Below are 22,929 nucleotides of genomic sequence, written 5' to 3'. Positions count from 1 at the left end.
GTAAACTGACACATTTACATCATTAATCACACATCTATATTACTTTTTCCATCCAGTTGAGATCTTAATTGTTGAATAGTTACATACATTCAAGCTGTTAAAGCAGCACCTTCAGAAAAATCTCATTTTTATATTGTGCGTTTTTCCTAGTTTTGGCATTTCAGGTCATTGATACTGACATGTGTGGGAGAGATGGATAACAGAGAGATAGACATCATTCATTGTCATTGGACACAATACAGTAAAACACAACTGGGCTGTTTGCTGGAATGTGTGAAAAGGAAAGGGAGGTTAATTAATTCTAAATAATACATTTTATGCAAATGTTGCGTGGGTAAGCTGTAATTCAGATGACTAGTAACTTGTATATGGATTGACATAACACACTACAGTGAAATACGTCAGTTAAATGCATGATAGTTTTCTCAAGGAGAGGGTAATGTAAATTATTATTATTATTATTATTATTATTAGACAAAGGATAATGTGGATCATTTAAAGATGTCCTTGATTTTCGAAAATCAATTTCAGTTCAGTTAAATATCGAGATTGTATGCATCATGGCAACAACTTTTAACTTATTTCAGTGGTCTCTGCCATCAGGAACATTGTGTTTTACCTTTTATAAATATTCACCTCATCTCCATCATTTAAAGTGTCTTCTTTTTAAGGATGGAATCAGAAACACATGTCATGTGTCTGCTTTTACACACTACTAACCTACTAACTTACAACCTGATGTTATTTCTGCTTCTGTCCAATTAATATACAATAAGCTTAAACACATTATGTAATGCCACCAGAATGTAACATAATGAATGGTAAACTGTGTTGTTTGATTTTTAAATTGTGAAATAAAAGCCTAAGAAACAGTTGTTAGCCCTGAAGAATTGGCTATGTGAGTGCTGCTTTGTAAGTGTGGTTGCTTAATCAGCAATCACACTAATTTTTACTTCTTATTTGTAAACTTTATACTATTATTGTTTTTAATCCATAGTAAAATTGTGTCTATTGTAAACAGCACAAATGTCAAAACTCATAATGATGACATGAACACTTTCAAAATTCTCACTTTGGCCTACTGATGATCCATGTATAAGCTCATGATAATGACATGGTAAGGTTATTAGATATAGAATGAACTGTCTGCTTAGCTACAATGTTATTTATATCTCAGTCAATGTGTAAGAGGGACGCACTGTAAGGACACACTTCGAACAGAAATTCAAAATGCTCTGTACTGCACACTGTACAGCACATAATGATGGCATTTATGCTTTTTGAGTTATGATGAGTTACGTGATTCTTTAAAGAGTTCATTTCACTCTGACTGTATAGGCTATATAGCTACTCTAACTATTTAAAGATACTCAGCACGGCACGCCAATCAGTCATACATATGCTGCTTATAATGAAAACATTTAGAGTTTATGAGATGTAAAATAGATCTGAACTTGTTGGAATCCCATTAAATTCCATTTCACACACAGTATAATGCCATTGGAGCAATTTCAATACAGCTTATACATGTTGGGTGTCATTCAGTCTGAGAATGCACTCATATTCTGTATAATATACAGTACAAACTCAAGGGAAGTTAATATTCAGTATGGGAAACTGATCAAGCATATAATAAAGGGCTGTAAGACATTGCAGGTCTATTGGATGGCATGCATTGTGTGTATAAGTATAACCATTATATACAGTCTTTAACCATGCATTGTGTTTTGCAAGTTGATCAGCAGTTTTGTATGTAAATTCTTAATCACATATTCAAAGAACCTAGTAACTATAACGTTGGTGGGTGGATTAACAAGTACAATATATATGAAGTGTATTGCAGTAGACATTGAGTGCTTAAGTAAAATACTTTCTTTCAATGGCAGACAGTTGAAGGAAATCAGCATGATCTATTTTGTATAATATAATAAGTTCTTGACCCCTGGAAACAGCAGCACAAAACACTTTGACCATAAGGCTGTCTGATGGTTTGACATGATCCTGATCAGCAGAATAAAGAAATAAAAAGGATAATAAAGAAATACAGAACAAATAAACCTACTAAATACAATTTTGGTGGGATCTTTTTCTTGAGTAAGATGTAAGTATTATAATATAATTGCTTTATACTGAATTACTACTTGACACTGTAAATATTACTACGTCACCCTGATGGATGTTCCCCTTTAACACATGCAGCTGATGACGCCACCCGCTGTCCAACAAGCAGCACAACAAGGAAGTGTCCAGCGCCTCCTGTTCAACTCGTTAGGACCTTAGGGTTTTATGAGCTAATGTTTACCTTGTAGCGCAGGTAAGTACTCCTCCATAAACGTGTTTGTCGTCCGTGAAACTGTATTTTCTCATTCCGTCGCCAGAATGAAAAGCGTTGGCGATAAACTTACAGCTCCAGTGGCTAATCAAACATGGCAACTGTGGCGCCTTGTTTCACTTTCTAGTTGGACAAACGACAGAGTAGACACTTAACGTGACATGAACTTAAGGTTTGATAGCCGTAAAAAAAACAAAACATCAACAACAACACAGTGGAACAGTAGTTTTAAGCCTTGCTTCTTGTAGCTCATGCAACGCCATTACGTTTTGCTCTTGAAATGTTGTTGCTGTAGGCCGAGCTTCCTGTCAGGTAGCTTTACACAGTTCAGGGTCGAGTAACGTCAGGCCATAATCACGGTAAGCTAAAGTCTTTCCACTTAAACGTCCATAAGTCCTAAAATTAGCTTAAAAAGGAAAATAAATGCTTTTGTTATTTTACTTGATTGTTGGGCTGCAGTTATGAATACTGTAAACTAACAAAACAATCAATACCCAAACATGCAATAATGTGGCAACCTAAGAATAGCCCAGAAAACTTGGTTCTCTGGTGTGAACGACTGTTTAAATTGTTTTATCGATCACTTAAATTAAATAGTTAATGTACAGGACTAAGCCACAATAGTGTACCTGAACTGTGTTACTTTTGTGGTTGGGCAATGTGCACAAAATTGATAATTAGTAATTATTAGAGCATTAGCTTGTTGCCAATATGTTCAGATATTCATATATAATGTTTTAAGTATTGAAGATCTCAGGCTGTGATATTCTGGTATAGTTGTCAGACTTACAGAAAAGCTGTAACAAGCAAATGTTTGAAATTTTTTCCTTAGAAAATAACCTGCAGTATATAGAGCGGCGTTAAAGGATAATTAGAATTATTGCTCAGTCCCAGTTTCAGCCTTACCCATCATCAGGCACAGGCATTGACCCCAGAAGAGCCGGTAAAAACGCTTTCACATAGAGTCAGGAAGCTGTGAACTTAATTATTTGAGCCACTTTAACTGGTGTGGTATGTTGTTGTATTTTCAGGATGCCTGTTGAAAGCCCGGAGGAGAGGAGGGTGGAGGTGCTGGCGCTGCCTCCAGGAGTGGATGAGGAGCTGCTCTTTCTGTACTTTGAGAATAAGCGCCGCTCCGGGGGAGGTCCACTCGTCTCTGTGGAGAAGAAGGGTGACCGTGCTATACTGGAGTTTGAAGAGGCAGAGGGCAAGTAGCGACATTTTGTTTGGATGTCAAATTTGGACATACAGGTGCATCTCAAAATAACAGAATGTTATGGAAAAGCTATTTTTCCCCTGTAATTAAACTTAAAAAGTGAAAATTCGATATATTCTATATTCATTTCACATAAAGTGAAATATTTAAAGCCTTTTTTTGTTTTAATCTTGACTCTTATTGCTTACAGATCATGGAAATCAAAAATCCAGTAACTCAAAATATTAGAATTTTAAAATAAAGAATTTATAATGCAGAAATATAAACCTGAGAAGAGCTCTAATCAGCTAATTTACTCAAAACACCTGCAAAAGGCTACTGAGCCTTTAATCTCTCAGCTAACTTACACAATATTGTAATTTTTTTTAGATGCACCTGTAAATATTTATTTGTTAGCTGTCACAATAACTGCTTTCAAAATATTTCATGTTCTTTTATCCAGCTTTTTAAAAAACATATCAAGTAACAGCTATAGGAACAGAAAATTTCAACAGTACCATTATGTAGTATGCTCTTGTTAGAGGAAGGATGGTTACAGTATCTTATTCCGACATAACTTCATTCAACCCTTCAAACCGTTTTGTTATACTACTGTAAAACTGGCTACTTGCTGTCCTCAGATTTACATAAGCTTGATGGAGAAATGGCATTAGGCAGTTTCATGAAACACGCAATTATCCAGACCCCCTATCGGTTAAAAGCTTTTAGACATCACTCCTTCCCACCTCCAGAAGCAGTAAAGTAGAAACAAAGCATTACTGGGCTCAAAAAAAAATTCTAATTCAAGGGCATTCATTTGTCATTAATATACTGTATGCTAATTCTACCTCCCATCATTTTGACAGCTGCATCCCAAGTGCTGTCTAAAGGGCACCACGTTCTGCATAATGTGGAGCTGACTGTGAGAAAGCCTGCCTCAAAGGACCGATGTAGACTGCTGCTGCAGGGGATCAACCCCAACACCAGCAGTGATATGATAGAGCTCTACGTGGAGAACATGATGGGGGTGCGTGATTTCACTCTGTATCCCTCACAGCGGGGGGATTTTATCCTCATTCACCTCAGCCAACCCTTCTCGAAAGGTATATTATTAAACTTACATATTTTCTTTTTCTTAAAAACATACAGATTTAAAAATATATTTATTTTGCTTTTATGGTGTTCAGTATATTCGTCTTGTTTTGTAGATTTCCAAAACCTTAGTGCTAAAATCTCCAAGAAGATGCTCAATGGGTCCACGGTCACTCTTGAACAGATTGAGCAAACTGACTCCATCTTAGTGGAGAACCTGCACCCTGGCACCACTCCAGACCTGCTCACTTTGTACTTTGAGAGCAACGGAGGTGGGAATCAGAAGGTGAAGTCGGTCACACTGCTTTCAGAGAGCACAGCAAAGGTGTCCTTTGTTAATTATGAATGTAAGTTTTGTATTATACAGCCTTTTAAAACTCTTTTCGTGTTTCACCCTTTCTCTAATAAACAAAATGTCTGTATTTATTGTAACAGCTGTGAACCCTGTCCTGGAGCTCCCACACAAACTGGAAGGTGCTGATCTTGCAGTGATGCCATACTTTGACTTTCTTCAACCTACAGAAAGATTAACATCACAAGCCTCTGGGATTGGAAGCCAAGAAATGACTGAGAGAAACTCAGAGGATCTGAGTGATATTCAGATGCAGACCAGTCCTCCAGTGGTGGCTATTGCAAACAGCCAGTCCTCCTCTCAGACGTCCTCTGAGCCTCTTGCTGCCCATGAAGCAGTAGAAGAGGCATCAGGAGATGCCATCGAGGATCAAATGGAGGAAGAAGATACACTGTCAGACCATATTCCTATCGCTGACCCAGCAAAACTTGCTTTGTTTCAGCTTAGCACCTTTCAACAGGATAGTGAAAAGGCTCACCCAGATGTCACCATCCAAATCAAAGACAATGGTGTGCACATTGCAGGGACTGACAGACAAACGTTTGAGCAGATAAAACACACAATCTTGGACTATTTTGGCAAAATGGCTGAGACTCACTTCACCCTGGAGCCAGAAAAGGCTCAGTTCCTTGAAAGAAAAGATGTAAAAAAACGGCTACTGCAAATCATGGGTCAAACCGAGTCACCTGCCATGTACACCGTATCAGACTGTAATGTTGCGGTAACCTCCCTATCCCAGAACTCGGCTAACCAGGCGTGTAACTTTTTGAAGTCCCAGCTGTGTCACTTCAGCATACCGCTGGATACAGAATATGAGGGCATGTTAAACTGCAGAGAGTGGTCTGAGTTTGTGCAGGCTCTGGGTTTCTCCTCTGTAAAGGTGTCAGAACAAGGAAGGAATACTGATGTGTTGACTCTGAAAGGAATGGAGAGTGAGAAGCAGACTGCAATCCTGCAGTTCCTTGCTACACCCATTGAAAGGGAGACCGTCATCTCTATGGAGCCAGGCGTGTTGAAATACATCCAGACACATTGTCATCAACTATTGGCTGACATGGACCAAGTGTCTATCTTTCCACTAGAAGCAGAGGAAGTTTGTGGGTTAAAGGTGCGTGTAGGAGCAGACATGTTTGACTGCAGTGGTGTAAATGTCATTGGCTTCTGTTTCAGTCGTTTCTGGTGCAGTTTGAACACTGTTTTTGAAATTGCTGGACTCTTGAGATTGTTTCACCTTTTGTCATTCTTTGTGAATGTACCTGATAGATCCATGGCCTTGCAATTGCTTGTCAAATAGCTGAGGAGGTGTTGCAGGGTATAGTGTCCTCCATCTGCACCAGGACCATCACCGTAAACGCTCCAGGTGTGACCCGCTTCCTAGATGATACGGAGTGCAAGAGCATCCTGAAGGAGATGGAGACTAAGTTTCAAGTCCTTATCATCCCAAAGCTGGTGCCCTGGCAACCCCTGCCACACCAGGTAACGTAATGTTGGAACAAAGCAAAGGTTTTGTTGTATTTTGCTTTCCTCTGTGTTTTTGAAGCTATGCTGTGCAACTTCATTCCTCCACACTCAGTTGGCCAGTTATACCAGTTGTCATTCATCTTGATGTGCTGTCTACATTGAAGCCTCACAGTACAGCCTGAGGCCGCGTTTACCAGCTTACACAGGGGAGAAGTGAAACCCTGATGATTACTGTGTTTCTGAACAGGTCTTGCCAGCAGAATGTGTTAGCTTTGCTGTACTAACTTTTCTTACTTCTGCTTTGTTGTCATCCTCAGCTCAGTGGGGGAAAAAAAAACAATGTTTATGTTCACAAATGTAGCTAAGATCATGGAGAAACCATGAAAGTAGAAACACTTTGAAAATAACAACAGTACCTTGCAGAAGTGCACCAGAGATCAGCACAAAAACCAAAATTAAGACCAAAATGTAATCTTTTTCTTCCTTTTCCTTTAATTCTTATGGGAAGGTAGAATTAACCCTAAAACTAAGTAGTTCATGGACTAAATGATGCAAAACCACTCATTAATGTGGTCGTTTTTTAATAATATACAGTTATAGTTATTGTAGCATTAAGTCAGAATTTGCTAATCAGCGTGAAAATATCAAGTAATTCAGGTTTCTCTGTGGCACATACCTTCACACCAAAAGTTTGTATTTACTATTTCAGGACATTTTTGAAACCGCATGGACGATGATGTCCCACAGAAACTTCCAGAAAGTGTCTTTGGATGGTTCTGCACAAGAGTTAAAATCAGATTCATTGCATACTGATCACAATGGAGCGGCAGACAGAGGTAATATCGATCTCTTCAATAATTTGTCTCTTTCTGACAAATTATTCTTATAATTTCAGTCTCAAACAATCTGTGTACCTCTCTGTAGGTCTTTTAGATGAGGCAAAGAGAATCGTCTCAGCTATTGATGAAGGACTCGAGGAGGGTGTGTCCAGTTCAAATCAACTTGATGACATGGATAACGTGGACCTGTATACAGCAGAGGAACCAACCAGCCTGACAGACCAGGACTCTAATGTGATAGATGTTGATGCTTTCCAGCCCTCAGCTGAAAGGAATGCTACGAGTGGGTTACTCCTGAATGATGGAGCTCTGGGCCTTTCCAGCAACCTTGAAGAAGAGGCCCAAATGTCCCTAGCCATCCAGTACTCTATGGAGTCAAGTCATTGGTCCCTGCAGGAGGAGGAGGAACAGCTGCAAAAAGCATTGGAGTTGTCAAGGGAAATGAGCCAACATGAAGCTTCTGCTAGTAGTACTGACAAGAGCGCCCACGTGGACAAGCTGGGGAAGGGCAAAAATATTTCCTTAGAGGACACGATCAAGGCGGCCAACACCATACAGTTAGTAGTGTTCGCAGGTTATAACTGTGACCTGATTCGGGTGGACATAGCCTTTGGGAAAAAGGTCAGCCAGAGACAGGTGGAGGAGAAACTGGAGCACAGGAGTGTAAAGAACATGTCCGAATACCACAGGAAGTGTCTGGAGATGATCAAGCGGAAGCACGCAGTGGAGATTCAGATTCAGGGAACCATAATTTCTGTTTCCGGCTTCAAGGATTTTGTGACCGGAGCACTGTGTGATGTGAAGTTGCTGCTGGAGAAAATCTCCAATTATGTGCCCGACCAGGAAATCCTGAGAGCTGTCCAGTGGGTACATCACATTCCAGCCTCCTCAGACACGACTCCTTATTCACCCGATGCTACAATATTCATCGAGCATGCTTGGAGAATGAAGCTGAAAAAGGTTGATATCTTGATGGACAATCAGCCCCACACCATAAACTTTGAGAAGATGGAAGAATACAACATACCTTCAGGGAAATCTGTGAAAATCTCCAGGAAGTTGCTCAATTTAGAGGATTTGGTTGAGGATGTGTCAGGTGAAGGGGAATTTATAGTTTGTTTACTGCAGAGTGATGCTTCTGTGTATGGAGCCCCAAAACCACCAAAAATAATATACTACTATAAATACTAAAAGTAGTAAAGGACAAGTCAAAAATATAACTGAATGCACCATTTAGCCAGCAACCTAACACTTAAAAAGTTAGCTTGCTAACACAGACACCATGCGTCCTAACATCACTTACACAACATAACTTCATTTTCAAGTGGATGTCTGGTGTCTTCATCAAGGACCAGGTCTAGAAAAGTCCTGGGACTTTATTGTGTTATCCATGAAATTTTGTAAATGTGTGCGGTTAATCTAAACTTTAGCTTCTACATTCCGTTAGCTAGCTAAATGTGTTCGTGTTAGCCTGCTGGCTAAAAGGCTTCAGCTACTTTTACTATGGTTAATGCACTGATCCTACAGCAGTATGCTGACAGTAATGGATGGTGGATGATTATGTGGAATAGTAAAAATGGCCATTTGTGTTTTGTACTCCATTGTACTTATTTAAAGAACAGTTAAAACTATTGATGTGTTCCAGTATGTTTGTGACTCATCTTTCACTGCCTTTTGCCAGTTTTTGGGCTCCATATCAATGTTGATAAATAATCTAAAATCTCAATTAAATGATAAAACCTAAATCCTTTGTTAATAGAGGAGGACTTCTCTCTGCTGTCAAACCTGCCTGAAGCAACCAAAGTCGATGAGGAATCTGATGAATTTCAGACTGTGGTGAAGAATTTCTATGAGACCATTCAGGAATACCACAGCAAAATCAGAATCATACAGGTAAAACAAATGAGCCACATATGTTGCATCAAATGATTTAGGGTGTCTGTAATAATACTAAGATTTTCCCCAGGTGGAGAAGCTCATGAATCGACTACTGTACAATCAGTACAAGTTGAAGAAGGCGAGCATACTACAGCGTGCTTTGTATCCAGAAGTTGAACGAACTCTCTACCATGGCACAAGTGAGACGAGTGTGAAAGAGATCTGTGTTCATGGATTCAACAGAAGCTTCTGTGGAAAGAATGGTATGTTTTTGAAACTACTGTTTTCTTGTCTGGCCCAGTTTTTCCTCATCATGGGCATCAATTTCTGACATCTTGGTTTCTTCACGCAGCTACCGTCTATGGTCAAGGGGTGTATTTTGCTGTCAACTCTGCGCTGTCTGTCCAGGATCAGTATTCACCCCCAAACGCAGACGGATACAAGTTTGTTTTTGTGTCAAAGGTTCTAACAGGAGACTTCACTAAAGGCTGCCATTCGATGAAGGCAGCCCCTCTAAAGGAGACCGGCGCCATTCCCCTCCGATATGACAGTGTGACTGACGACATCACCAAGCCGTCGATGTTTGTCATCTTCAACGATACGCAGGCTTTCCCTGAATATCTCATTACATGCCAGAGAATCCACCGTTAGGACGGATTAGGCGTCAGATGATAACCATAAAATTGGGAGAAAAGGACTGCTTTTGCTTTAATGTGTCTGCCTTAATTTAAAAAAGTGCATTTAAATTATAAAGGGCTAATGTGTTAGAAGGTACAGTTGGTATTTTGTCTTTCATGATCCAAATTTCATCAAGTACTTTGCTGTGGACTGATTTTGCTCCACTTTTAGTTCATCAGTGTAGTCAACTCTACATCTCTAGTCAACCCCCATCTTAATTAAATAACTCAAAACATGCCCTTTCGGCACAATAATTCTCTGTGTGAGGTGTCTTTAAATAGGTCTGACTCAGCAGTTAATGCATGAAAATCACTTGTTATACTCAATTTGGCAGTTGTTGAGATTGCTCACACACTCCAGTGTTTATACGCCTCACTTAAACTCTTCCAAAATGTGTTGTTTTGATGATTTTAAAATCAACCATAGATGATCTGCCGCACACAGTTTTTGATTTTCCTAAATATGGGTAACTGCATATTGTGAATATAACTGACTTTTTTTTATATGTAATTCTTTAGTCCAGCGGCAGTGCTAAATACACTGTTGTCTAAATGTAATTACCATAACTGACTCACTGATTTGACCCGAAAATATAGCCTATCTTTGTTTTCTTTTGAGTTCAGTTATTGGAGTTACCCCAAATGTAACTCTAGTGTACAGGTTCTGCAAGTTTTTCTTTTGTTCTTCATATGCAAATCACTGAAAGAACTCCTGTAACACTATAATAGAAAATCTCTTAAGTGTAGTTAAAAGAGCAGTTCCAGGTCCACTGCTCTACCATGAAGAAAATGTAACTGAATAAGTAATCAACATGTCCACAAAAAGAAAGCTAATTAAGCCTAGGCTGAAAATAAGGATCCTTTATCAAAATGTAATTAGTTATGATTTAGTTTTTGTGTAAAACTTAGATAAGTTTTAGTCTTAGACATGTTTTAAGCTATATATACTACATTGTAAATGTCAAGCCTTGCACATATATTACACCTATTGTGCACTTTTAAAGAATGTGGATTGTTATTTTAATAAAACAAAATAGTGACTTAATACTTGTGTACCATGTGCAAAACATGATGGGGCTTGATTCCCTATTCCTTATTTAGTGCGCTGAAGACAGGCTACAGAATTTGTCCATCATTTTTGGTTTTTCATCAATGAAGTGCTTTTATCACAAATCTGTATGTTTTCTGATGTCTGACTACAGTCTGGGAATGTGTTTACCAAAGTACTTTATTGTTAATTGCAAATAAATGCATGTCTTTTGTTTTGTTTTAGAAAACATTAAGAAAGATCATTATTATTTTTAAGAAAAATAAAGCTTGAAATGAGAAACCATCTTGGTGATATATTTTTTTTGCTGTTGGTGAGCTTTGTGGTAAATGGCCTCAAAAACTGATGGCAGAGGATACCATGCAGCTGCTCATCAGAAATTGCAACTAATCATTCACACACTGAGAGCAATTAGGGGCTTGAACTACCAACCCTCTGATTAGCAGACAACCTTCTCCACCTCCTGCTAAATTTGATCTGGGGCTCTGGGATGTTCTCAGTTGTATTTTCCCCAAAATGTCTTGGCTGCTGTGTAGAGCATTTCGTTACTGTTACGATGTTATTAATCTGACATTTTTCCACACCAAAACAAGCTCTAAATAGGTTTGAAGTAAGGTTACACATGTGAATTTCCAGCTCTTCTACTATGTATTTTATATTAATAGAAAACCTCAAGGGAAGCTGAGTGACATTTTTGCACAAAGTTGATGTCAATGCCTAAAATGTTGCTTTCGACAACAGTTACACTCACTAAGTTGTTTTCCATATGTAGAAATGCAGGGATTGTAACAGAATAGACTATTAATTAATCATTTAAAGAGTAATTTCTGTGTATTTTGTCCTGCTAAATTGTAGCAAATAACCTGAGATTACACTACCTCACATTTTATCAGGGACTCCTGAGCTCACAGGAACCTGGTGAGACTGGTACAGACTTTGAATAATGGAGTTAACCTCAGATAGTAAAATAATTAGTGACCTGAGACTGCCTTGATGTAGCCTCCTGATTTTAAAGATACTGAGGGAATAAACCATAGACGAATAAACATGTTCTACTTGTGGAATTGAGCTTGTATCAAGATTTTAAACTGTGGGGGCAGTAATGAGGCTCGGGGCAGCTAGTCTGTCGTAAAAAGGAAAAGGCAAAGAAGACTGGCCCGTCCACAACACAACGACAACTAACTGCTAGCTTCAGTTAGTAACCCACAAAATATGACACCCTAAATATACACAGAAGAAGGATCAATAAAGCTACAGACTCTGATAGCGTGTTTGATGTAGGTACGTTGACAAGTTTAATTCACGATTTGCTAAAACATGCAAAAGAAACCTATAGTCATGGCCGTGCCATGCTAGCTAATGCGGTAGCTACAAACAGCAACATTAGCGTGTTGCTAACACTGCTAACGTTACCGGCTTTCCCATACATTCGTTATCTGATGCTAACTGTTGGTGGAGACACACTAGTCATAACAACATGACTGAATGGCTAGTGCTGCTCTCGTGTCCCATTAAGTCGATGTTAGCTGTCAGAGGTAAAGGTAAATGACCAGCGAAGTAGTTGCCACAGCTTGACGCTAGCTTTGGTAAATTATAAGCTAGCTAGCGTTTATCATGGAAGCGTCTTTTTACATCAGTGGCATGAATTCATAAAGCAGCGCAACAGCTAAATATGTATATAGATGCTGCGTATGTATATATAACGTTACAGTATGTGAAGGCAGTAGACATTAAAACCTTTACTGGAATGATTAAGTTAAGCAAAACCCAATTACAAAATCTGAAAATGTACCCTATATTCCAGTGACGATAAGTTGCTATAGAACGAAGTAACGTTACAACTTTTTGTGCTATGTTTGATTTGGCATGTAGGTTCTTCACCGCACTATTCATGAAATAACTAAGTTAAATCTCAGGTCAGTATTGTTCCACACTGCAAGCCACGAGCCACTCCAGTGTACTTTTGAGGAAGACCTGGAGAGTCCATGTTAGTGTATGAATCTTCTTTAAACAGTGGCTCTCAAAGTGATGTTAAGAGATCTTGGCCTGAATGTTGTCACTTTTCAGATGCTCAGTGCACCATTTCAAGATGTATGCTGTGTACAGACAAGCACACACCCCCACTGCAGTGGAGTTCTCTGTCTACTGCAACTTTATATCCAGCAAGGAGAAGAATTTGGTCGTTGCTGGAACATCTCAGCTGTTTGTCTACAGGATTATCCACGATGTGGAGGTTACTATGTCTCCACTTTTTAATCTAGTTGTGTCAAGTTTTTAAATACAAGCATAAAAGGCTTTTGTGATGTGTGTAACATGTATGTCTTTATTTCAGAGTACATCAAAGGCTGACAAATCCTCAGGTATGTTTAGGCGCCATAAACAAAGTACACATTTTACCGTTATTTAATGATATAAACTTAAATGGGACTTCACTTTTTCATCGTACAGATTCCAAATCTCGTAAGGAGAAACTGGAGCAGGTGGCATCCTTTTCTCTCTTTGGCAATGTTATGTCCATGGCCAGTGTGCAGCTTGTGGGAGCCAGCAGAGATGCACTCCTTCTCAGTTTCAAAGACGCCAAGGTATCATTGTCTAAGCTGTGCACTGCTTAACCGAATTTTGAACTGCCGCAAAAAAAAGTTTCCAACTGACCTGTGGGTGTGTTTGCTCTCTTACCAGTTGTCTGTAGTGGAGTATGACCCCGGGACACACGACCTCAAGACGCTGTCTCTTCATTACTTTGAGGAGCCAGAGCTCAGAGTATGTAAAACATGTACACAGTAAATATGTGAAAACGCTGTCTAAGTTGGAGTAAATGTTGACATGCACACGCTAAGAAATTGAAATTAATTTCCACTCTTTCTACATTTTCAGGATGGTTTTGTACAGAATGTACATATTCCCATTGTCCGTGTAGACCCAGAGAATCGCTGTGCCGTAATGCTCGTTTATGGCACCCAGCTTGTGGTCTTGCCGTTCAGGAAGGACACTCTAACTGATGAACAGGAGGGTGGCGTTGGAGAAGGGTACGCCTGCAGTCCACTTTACATTCTGCTCCTTAATGTCTTATCCCAAAACCCTCAGAGCGCCATAAATGCTTACATTTCGATTCCCCAGGGGGGCTAAAACCTAATCTTGGCTTTGTTGGTACCAAATGTGGGAATTTCACCCACCTTCCACCCATTTTAATTGTAACTGGTGATATTGAAGTTTCCACACATGTATATTCATGGTTAAAAGAACAAAAAAAATGTGATCAGCTGCCATTTGATTAAAATCTCCACTTTTATCCCGCAGTTGACACTCCATAGATGAATCAAATTTGTTTTTTATGATTACTACACACGTGTCCGTGTAATTCTCTAATTGCGGCCTATCACTGTGTCTCATCTACAGACCTAAATCCAGCTTCCTACCCAGCTACATCATTGATGTCCGGGAGCTGGACGAGAAGCTGCTCAACATCATCGACATGAAGTTCCTCCATGGCTACTATGAGCCCACGTTGCTCATCTTGTTTGAACCCAATCAGACATGGCCTGGGTCAGTCCACTACATTATTAGCTATGACAATCACTGTTTAGGTTTTATCCAACCAGTAGCAATGCTGGCCAAGTGTAAATTAAGGTTATTGCAAGTGCCACCTTTGTTTAATAAATATGACCAGGGCTTTTTTTACATCTTGTTTCTGAGTGTGCCAGATTTGAATGAATGTCTTCTTTTGCTAACTTCCGCTTTCTGGTCCTCCTGCCAGACGCGTCGCTGTGCGTCAGGACACTTGTAGCATCGTTGCCATCTCCCTCAACATAATGCAGAAGGTTCATCCCGTCATCTGGTCTCTCAGTAATCTGCCTTTTGACTGTACGCAGGTCATGGCTGTTCCCAAGCCAATCGGTGAGCTCCGTGAAATGTCACTACTGATGATCGGTGTGGTTTTCCGGTTCACCATAAAGATCATGTCTGTTGGGAGTGTCAGATGTGAATTTGCACCATGTGTTGTTAAGGTGTTTGCTGTCGGAGCTTCTTTAATCACATATCAAATCGTTTCAGGTGGTGTGGTGGTGTTTGCTGTCAATTCGTTGCTGTATCTGAACCAGAGCGTTCCACCATATGGAGTCTCCCTCAATTCTCTGACAGCTGGGACCACAGCCTTCCCTCTGCGTAAGCAATATCATCTGAAAACATATCTTTGATTTGCTCTACATACCATTTGATATATAATGTGTTTTTGTTTGCCCAGGTGTCCAGGATGAAGTGAAGATCACACTAGACTGCTCCCAGTCTGACTTTATTGCCTATGACAAGATGGTCATCTCTTTGAAAGGAGGAGAAATGTAAGTCATTGTAATTATCACCGGAATGGCCACGACCAATGGAGGCAGTTTATGATTCTTCACTGTCTGTTGTTGTCTTGCAGTTATGTGTTGACCCTCATAACTGATGGCATGAGAAGCGTCCGGGCTTTCCACTTTGACAAAGCTGCCGCCAGCGTCCTGACAACCTGTGTAAGTTCTGGCTGTGGGCATCAGTGGTGTGAAGAGACAGGAAGTCTCTATCTTCAACAAATGCTCTCTGTGTTTTTGTGGACAAACACAAAAGGCTGGAGGGAAAAGGGTTTGACTGACACAGATTTTGAAAGCTAATACCAGGACCTTAAGATCAAAGCTGCTGCATTAGCAGGGCGATCAAACCTCAGGAAATAAATCATCAGACTTCACCCAAAACCCAGAGGTAGCTTCTTATATCCGTTTGACCTTTAAGGGTATCAAGTAAATACTGAATATTTACTAAATCTGTCAGCTTTGAGAGGATTTAGAATAGGGAATCTGGCACCTCACACTCTGGGCTTTCCACCTTCAGATGGTGACCATGGAGCCTGGCTACGTTTTCCTGGGCTCCCGCCTGGGAAACTCTCTGCTGCTGAAGTACACCGAGAAACTTCAGGAGACGCCACCAGAGGAGGGCAAAGAAAAACAGGACAAAGACAAGGAGAAAGAGAAGGAGAAAGAAAAACAGGTGAGTTTGTGAACGCATAAAATGGGAATTTCAATATAGCCTTGTGTTGTGAAGCACCACCGAAACGCCGTCTTTATTTTCACTCACTTTATGTAGCTCCAGCAATTTGTTTCGATTATATGCTTGTCAGTCTTCCTAAAGTAAACATAGACAGCGCTCTGCACTTGGAAGGATTCTCGTTTTATTTGGCAGCTTGTCCTCAAAATGTAAACAAAATCATTGCCAATGAATTCCAGGAAGAACCACCAAGCAAGAAGAAGAGAGTAGAGTCTTCCACCAACTGGACGGGTATGTTCAAATTTTAGTTTTGACATGTGAAACGTGTGTGTGTGTGTGTGTGTGTGATCTGCCAATCGGTGTTTTCAATCAACCCTCTTTGTTTTGTCAGATGAGGTGGATGAGATAGAAGTGTACGGAAGTGAGGCCCAGTCTGGCACTCAGCTGGCCACCTATTCCTTTGAGGTAAAAAAAGAAGAAAAATACTAAAAGCTTAACTGCCTTTTATGTAAATGCAGATGTTTTGTGGAAAGTGACTGAGGGGGGCCTTTTATGTGTTTTCATACAGGTGTGTGATAGCATACTCAACATTGGACCTTGTGCAAACGCCTCCATGGGGGAACCTGCCTTCTTGTCTGAAGAGGTACACGCATTAAAACATTTCGTCTCTGTAGATTTGTTTCTGTAGATGTCACCTATCAATTATCTGTGTTTCCATCTCACCCACAGTTCCAGAGCAACCCTGAGCCTGACCTGGAGGTTGTGGTGTGCTCCGGCTACGGCAAGAATGGTGCGCTGTCTGTACTCCAGGTAAATCCCCCCGCTGATGTTATGTGTCATTTTAATGCATGCGTACCTGGTGAGGTGCATGCCTGATAAATGTTACCGCGCCATCCTAAAACCTGTGGTCGTGAGGGCCGTCTGCCGCAGGTCCAGTGATGGCGCTAAAGTGAAGTCTGGGTCTACCAGGGCTGCCTCAGAGATCGACGGAGTAGCCTGTAAACACCCCAGATACAAGCTGCTACGCTCCCAGCTGTTTCATACTTTTGTGATTTGTAAGACCATCATGTTGTGAGATGTGTGTGTGTGTGTATGTATATATATATATATATATCTGGAGAGCCTATAAATGTATACTAATAGTGTCTCTGACCTTTACTTGCTTACTTTGAATTGTTTCCATCAGAGAAGCATCCGACCCCAAGTAGTCACTACGTTTGAGTTGCCAGGTTGCCACGACATGTGGACAGTCATCTCAAGTGAAGTCAAGGAGGACAAAAAGGTACTGTGTGTTTCTGCACAACAGCTTGGGGTTTTCACTCTCATCGAATGTTTATGGTGTGGCGCCTGTTTTGTCACGGCAAGATGTTTCCCGCTCCTTTTCCCAGGCTGTAAAAAGCGACGGTTCAGAGGACGGGGCGGAGACGGAGACCGGCGAGGATGGTGAAGAGGGAGAAAAGGAAAGGGAGGAGATGGAGAAAGAGGAGGAGGAGAAGACGGAGCCTTCTCTGGAGGACGATACGAAGAAGCACGGCTTTCTTATTCTGAGCAGAGAGGATTCAACCATGGTAAAAAAAACAATACACATGTTGTTAAAGGAACAAAACCTATCCGTTATATTATTTGGATATTATCTAATGCGACTCGGCTGTGTTTGTGTAGATCCTTCAGACAGGTCAGGAGATCATGGAGCTGGACACCAGTGGTTTTGCTACCCAAGGACCTACTGTGTTTGCAGGAAACATCGGCGACAACAAGTACATCATCCAAGTCTCCCCCATGGGTATTCGGCTGCTTGAAGGAGGTAAAATAGGATAAAAGTTAAAAAACAGTGAAACCAATTGATAAAGTGATCTGCTGCTGTTCTCCCTGCTGGCTTGTGGAAGGGCAGGGATGTCCTTCTTCAGAGTTTCTTTGATGAAAGTTGGCCTGACTGAATTAGATTTTTCCACGTGGTTGCTGCAGTAGCAAACAGCTGTAGGGGTAAAGGAGAGTGCATGTTTAATTAAGGTAAACTGAAGGTATTAAACACAATGCCAACCTGTTTCACTGACATGTTCTCTCTCAATGCTGCTTTCAGTGACGCAGCTCCACTTCATCCCTGTGGACCTGGGCTCCCCCATAGTGCATTGCTCTGTGGCGGACCCATACGTGGTGATCATGACTGCGGAGGGAGTGGTCACAATGTTCGTGCTGAAGACAGACTCATACATGGGGAAGACACACCGGCTGGCCCTGCAGAAACCACAGATCCCCGCTGTGAGTATATCATGCTCATCGGTCCTTTTAGAGGCTTTTTGTTCGAAGCTCTTGGGCTAGAGTGCCCAGCAGTGTCACTCTCCAGTTCTGTGCTTCAATAAATGGCAACATGCAAACGCGCAGCACCATGACACTTCCTCATTTAGAAACCAGACACAATTCACTCAGATGGTAACGACAGTGAACTTGTTTAAAACCGCCTCTCATTCAATAGCAATCGCGCGTGATCGCACTGTGCGCGTACCGAGACGTAAGTGGAATGTTCACCACAGAGAACAAAGTGAGCTGCTCTGTCAAGGAGGACACCATCATCAGGAGCCAGTCTGAAGCCGAGACCGTCATCCAGGACCTCAGGTAAGAGCAGCACCTCCAGACAATAGGGGTGGGGGAAAAAATCGATACAGCATAGTATCGTGATATTTGCCATGGCAATACTGTATCGATACACGGACGCCAAGTATTGATATTTTATTATATAAATTGCAGATGGGAGAATAATAAAATCTATTGCTCTTTTAGTCCACTAGAAAACTTCACAGGACCATATAGAGGACTGAAAAGGTGATATGAACAAACAGAGAAATGTATCTTTTTAGATAAACAGATGTTGACAAAGTTTGACTTCAGGGACCTAATTGGAAGTTGGAAAAAGGTAATAAATTGCAATATATCTTAGTATATTTAAAATCGCAATAAAATTGAATCGCAACATAAATATCGTGATAATATCGTATCGTGGGGCCTCTGGTGATTCCAGCCCCTACCAGACAAGCAGTCGACCCATTTGTTTATGGACTGATTGATGTTTAATCCGTGTGTGTGCGCGCGCAGTAACGCAGTGGATGATGAGGAGGAAATGCTGTATGGAGACTCAAACGCCAGTGCGGCGACATCAAAGGAGGATATCGGCCGCAGCTCTGGGGGACCGGCGCCTTTTGGAAGTGAGGGAAGCTCGGGCAAAGCAGAACCCAGCCACTGGTGCATGATCATCAGGGAGAATGGTGTTATGGAGGTATGCGCTACACACAAGGATATATATGATAGAAACCTGTGCTTCCTTTTTTCACAGTCCTTGTTTTGTTTTTTTCTTACAGATTTACCAGCTGCCAGACTGGCGATTGGTGTTCCTGGTGAAGAACTTCCCAGTTGGTCAGAGAGTGCTGGTGGACAGCTCTTCTGGCCAATCAGCAGCACAGGGGGAGGGTAAAAAAGAAGAAGTAACACGTCAAGGAGATATCCCACTAGTCAAAGAGGTGGCTTTGGTTTCACTTGGCTACAACCACAGCAGACCATATATACTGGTGAGTTTTCACACTCCAGGCCCTCCATGCTGAGTTCATTGATGTGTGTTAACATAAATGACAACAGGTGTTTTTGTTTTCTAGGTCCACGTGGAGCAGGAGCTTTTGATCTATGAAGCGTTCCCGTATGATCAGCAGCAGCCACAAAACAACCTGAAAGTGCGCTTCAAAAAAGTAAGAGAAAACGCCCATAAAGACGGACTAAATCGAGTCGAATCTGATTTGAAGGGAAATCCTTACTGTGTGCCTTTAATCTGCGCAGGTGCCCCACAACATTAACTTCAGAGAAAAGAAGTCAAAGCTCAAGAAAGATAAGAAGGCAGAGAGCGGTGCCATGGAGGAGAGTTCAGCTGTGAAAAGCCGGATTGCCAGATTCAGATACTTTGAGGACATCTCTGGGTACTCCGGGGTAAGCAAACCATTTTAGGAAACTGATTTTAGAACTTCATATTGCAGCACCAGCATTTTTTTACATCCAACCACAGACTCTTTGATCAACCAAATCACTTTCCACGTTTCCTTGTCGTCACAGGTGTTTATCTGTGGTCCGTCTCCTCACTGGATGCTGGTCACTTCGCGTGGAGCCATGAGGCTGCACCCCATGAGCATCGATGGCCCCATCGAGTCTTTCTCACCCTTCCATAACATCAACTGCCCCAAAGGTTTCCTCTACTTTAACAAACAGGTATTTGTCGGTCAGCTCCCCACTGAAATGAAACAGAAACACAACTTAGATTTGTTAAAGAAGAATTTGGATGAGATTCCACACAAGTTATTCTTATTATTCTTTTAGTCTTTTATTACATAAAATTATAAATCCATATAAACTGAACTCCAAACGGTGCAAAAAGATGAAATAAAGTGGCGAAGTGGGAGGATTCATTGTTTTTTTTCCTCAGTCTGGATTCCCATTTCAGGTTGTTTTTTTTTTATTATCATATCCTCAATGTTCCTCAAAGACAGAAGTCTCCCAGATAAAGTAACAACCCTGTTTCAATTGTTGACAGTAAGATGACATCGCTTTGAAGAAATGGCCAGTCAGAGGCCCAAATAGTGTTAGCAAATTCAAAACACTACACAGTAGTGTAGCGCAATGGTGTCTGAATACATCCACCAATGCATTCATTTAAGCCACAGCCTTCAGTCACCTAAAATGAATGGGACTTCCAGAACCAGGGGCACTGGAAATGGCTCCTCCCACTCTATTATCTAAAGCTTTTGACAGCCACTCAAACAAGGCAAAAATGGTATTATAACTAATATATGGTTGTCATTGTGATTGTAAAGATTTTATTATCATCACTGTTCACTCATTTTGTTCATGCAAACCTGCTTTTAATGCTTAAAATGTTTCCTTTGGTCTGATTTCTAGTCCCTTGTACAGTTTTCAGTGCGCGTGTGTGTGTGTGTGTTTTCCCACAGGGCGAGCTGAGGATCAGTGTCCTGCCCACCTATCTGTCCTACGACGCCCCTTGGCCAGTCCGAAAAATCCCACTGAGATGCACCGTCCACTACGTCTCCTACCACGTCGAATCCAAGGTAAGGCTCCCCTCAGTCGGCCCACACAGCACCAGAGGCAGCAGAGCAGCGACGTGACACAAATTGAGGCTGAAACGCGTTCCCTGCCAAAGCAAGAGGAGGTGCGATGCAAAATAAAAGCGTATCGATCGAGCCGCTTTGAAAAGTTCGAGATGAAAGCCCTCTGGCCTTAAAGTTTTCTTACTGTGAGAGGGAAAAAAATCAATGAGGGTGACTTTGAAAGGGATTAGCCTTTGATGTAAAGTTTTTCTGTGTGATTTTGGCTTTTCCCCCTCTTAGGTGTATGCTGTGTGCACCAGTGTGAAAGAGCCCTGCACACGCATCCCCAGGATGACAGGAGAGGAGAAGGAGTACGAAACCATAGAGCGAGGTCAGTTTTGTACATACACGCCTAGTGTTTTACATCACTGGGTCCCAACCTTATAATCTAATGTGTGTCTTGTTTTGTCCTTCATCACCACCTGCCATGTTCCAGATGAATTTTAACCTAACACTTGCTTATACAATAATGTTTACAATATTTTTTCATACAATTGAATCCTCAATGTCATGTTTGCGTTGTTACTTCTATAATTTGGGTTAGGGTTAGCTATTTTTCAACTATTTCTGAATCATTTTACCACTATTTCAACTACTTAAGATAAGTCTTTAGTCTATTTATAAATCATTTTTAGTTATTATTTCAACCATTTGTGTTTATGAATTACTTTAAGCTAGCTAATTCAACTGTTTACTAATTATGTTTACCTATCTCTTTACGCTATTCAGAAAATACATTGAGCTATTATTTCACCCCTTTGTCCATTTCTTTTTAGATGTTTTTAACCATTTATTAATCACTTTTAAGCTACTATTTCAACAGCTTGTGTCTTTTAGATAAGTTGTTCATCTATTCATGAATTTATTTTAGTTATTTCGACCTTCCTTTTAGCTATTTTGAGTGTATGAATCACTTTTAGCTAGCTATTTGAACAGTTTACTAATTATGTTAAGCTAACTCTTTCAACACATTACATTTAGCTGTTATTTCAACCATTTCTGTTTCTTTTAGCTATTTTTAACCATTAAAATAAATCACTTTTAGCTAGCTATTTCAACAGTTTACTAATTATGTTAAGCTAACTCTTTCAACACATTACATTTAGCTGTTATTTCAACCATTTCTGTTTCTTTTAGCTATTTTTAACCATTAAAATAAATCACTTTTAGCTAGCTATTTCAACAGTTTACTAATTATGTTAAGCTAACTCTTTCAACACATTACATTTAGCTGTTATTTCAACCATTTCTGTTTCTTTTAGCTATTTTTAACCATTAAAATAAATCACTTTTAGCTAGCTATTTCAACAGTTTACTAATTATGTTAAGCTAACTCTTTCAACACATTACATTTAGCTGTTATTTCAACCATTTCTGTTTCTTTTAGCTATTTTTAACCATTAAAATAAATCACTTTTAGCTAGCTATTTCAACAGTTTACTAATTATGTTAAGCTAACTCTTTCAACACATTACATTTAGCTGTTATTTCAACCATTTCTGTTTCTTTTAGCTATTTTTAACCATTAAAATAAATCACTTTTAGCTAGCTATTTCAACAGTTTACTAATTATGTTAAGCTAACTCTTTCAACACATTACATTTAGCTGTTATTTCAACCATTTCTGTTTCTTTTAGCTATTTTTAACCATTAAAATAAATCACTTTTAGCTAGCTATTTCAACAGTTTACTAATTATGTTAAGCTAACTCTTTCAACACATTACATTTAGCTGTTATTTCAACCATTTCTGTTTCTTTTAGCTATTTTTAACCATTAAAATAAATCACTTTTAGCTAGCTATTTCAACAGTTTACTAATTATGTTAAGCTAACTCTTTCAACACATTACATTTAGCTGTTATTTCAACCATTTCTGTTTCTTTTAGCTATTTTTAACCATTAA

The 22,929-nt window shown here is 40.2% G+C and overlaps 2 protein-coding genes across 3 annotated transcripts in view; both read left to right on the top strand.

Moving 5' to 3' along the window:
- Window positions 1–2,182: 2,182 nt before the first annotated feature.
- On the top strand, window positions 2,183–9,846 carry parp10 (poly(ADP-ribose) polymerase family member 10). The gene is made up of 11 exons (XM_046059166.1): window positions 2,183–2,314; window positions 3,364–3,539; window positions 4,394–4,630; window positions 4,736–4,966; window positions 5,055–6,079; window positions 6,235–6,447; window positions 7,142–7,268; window positions 7,357–8,367; window positions 9,031–9,164; window positions 9,238–9,412; window positions 9,502–9,846. Exons 2-11 carry the CDS (start codon window positions 3,365–3,367, stop codon window positions 9,798–9,800), a joined length of 3,627 nt encoding a protein of 1,208 aa, XP_045915122.1. The 5' UTR covers window positions 2,183–2,314; window position 3,364; the 3' UTR covers window positions 9,801–9,846.
- Window positions 9,847–11,997: 2,151 nt separating this feature from the next.
- cpsf1 (cleavage and polyadenylation specific factor 1) overlaps window positions 11,998–22,929 on the top strand; it is a 17,460-nt gene continuing 6,528 nt past the window's right edge. The window contains exons 1-28 of one of the 2 annotated variants that reach the window (XM_046057706.1): window positions 11,998–12,155; window positions 12,942–13,107; window positions 13,207–13,234; window positions 13,323–13,456; window positions 13,554–13,634; window positions 13,749–13,900; window positions 14,271–14,417; window positions 14,629–14,768; window positions 14,925–15,035; window positions 15,115–15,208; window positions 15,292–15,379; window positions 15,735–15,890; window positions 16,127–16,178; window positions 16,279–16,352; window positions 16,456–16,530; window positions 16,617–16,697; window positions 17,074–17,169; window positions 17,276–17,455; window positions 17,550–17,691; window positions 17,968–18,146; window positions 18,361–18,500; window positions 18,978–19,158; window positions 19,241–19,447; window positions 19,532–19,621; window positions 19,710–19,856; window positions 19,980–20,132; window positions 20,870–20,986; window positions 21,266–21,356. In XM_046057706.1, the coding sequence (XP_045913662.1) occupies window positions 12,964–13,107; window positions 13,207–13,234; window positions 13,323–13,456; window positions 13,554–13,634; window positions 13,749–13,900; window positions 14,271–14,417; window positions 14,629–14,768; window positions 14,925–15,035; window positions 15,115–15,208; window positions 15,292–15,379; window positions 15,735–15,890; window positions 16,127–16,178; window positions 16,279–16,352; window positions 16,456–16,530; window positions 16,617–16,697; window positions 17,074–17,169; window positions 17,276–17,455; window positions 17,550–17,691; window positions 17,968–18,146; window positions 18,361–18,500; window positions 18,978–19,158; window positions 19,241–19,447; window positions 19,532–19,621; window positions 19,710–19,856; window positions 19,980–20,132; window positions 20,870–20,986; window positions 21,266–21,356 (3,280 nt within the window). In that variant the 5' untranslated portion in view covers window positions 11,998–12,155; window positions 12,942–12,963. The remainder of the gene's footprint in view (window positions 12,156–12,941; window positions 13,108–13,206; window positions 13,235–13,322; window positions 13,457–13,553; window positions 13,635–13,748; window positions 13,901–14,270; window positions 14,418–14,628; window positions 14,769–14,924; window positions 15,036–15,114; window positions 15,209–15,291; window positions 15,380–15,734; window positions 15,891–16,126; window positions 16,179–16,278; window positions 16,353–16,455; window positions 16,531–16,616; window positions 16,698–17,073; window positions 17,170–17,275; window positions 17,456–17,549; window positions 17,692–17,967; window positions 18,147–18,360; window positions 18,501–18,977; window positions 19,159–19,240; window positions 19,448–19,531; window positions 19,622–19,709; window positions 19,857–19,979; window positions 20,133–20,869; window positions 20,987–21,265; window positions 21,357–22,929) is intronic. The other variant, XM_046057707.1, reaches the window with a different exon arrangement.

Source organism: Micropterus dolomieu, linkage group LG09, assembly GCF_021292245.1.
Source record: "Micropterus dolomieu isolate WLL.071019.BEF.003 ecotype Adirondacks linkage group LG09, ASM2129224v1, whole genome shotgun sequence".
Taxonomy (NCBI): Eukaryota; Metazoa; Chordata; class Actinopteri; order Centrarchiformes; family Centrarchidae; genus Micropterus; species Micropterus dolomieu.
The sequence above is the reverse complement of the archived record's forward strand: the minus strand, read 5'-3'. Positions and strand labels throughout refer to the sequence as shown.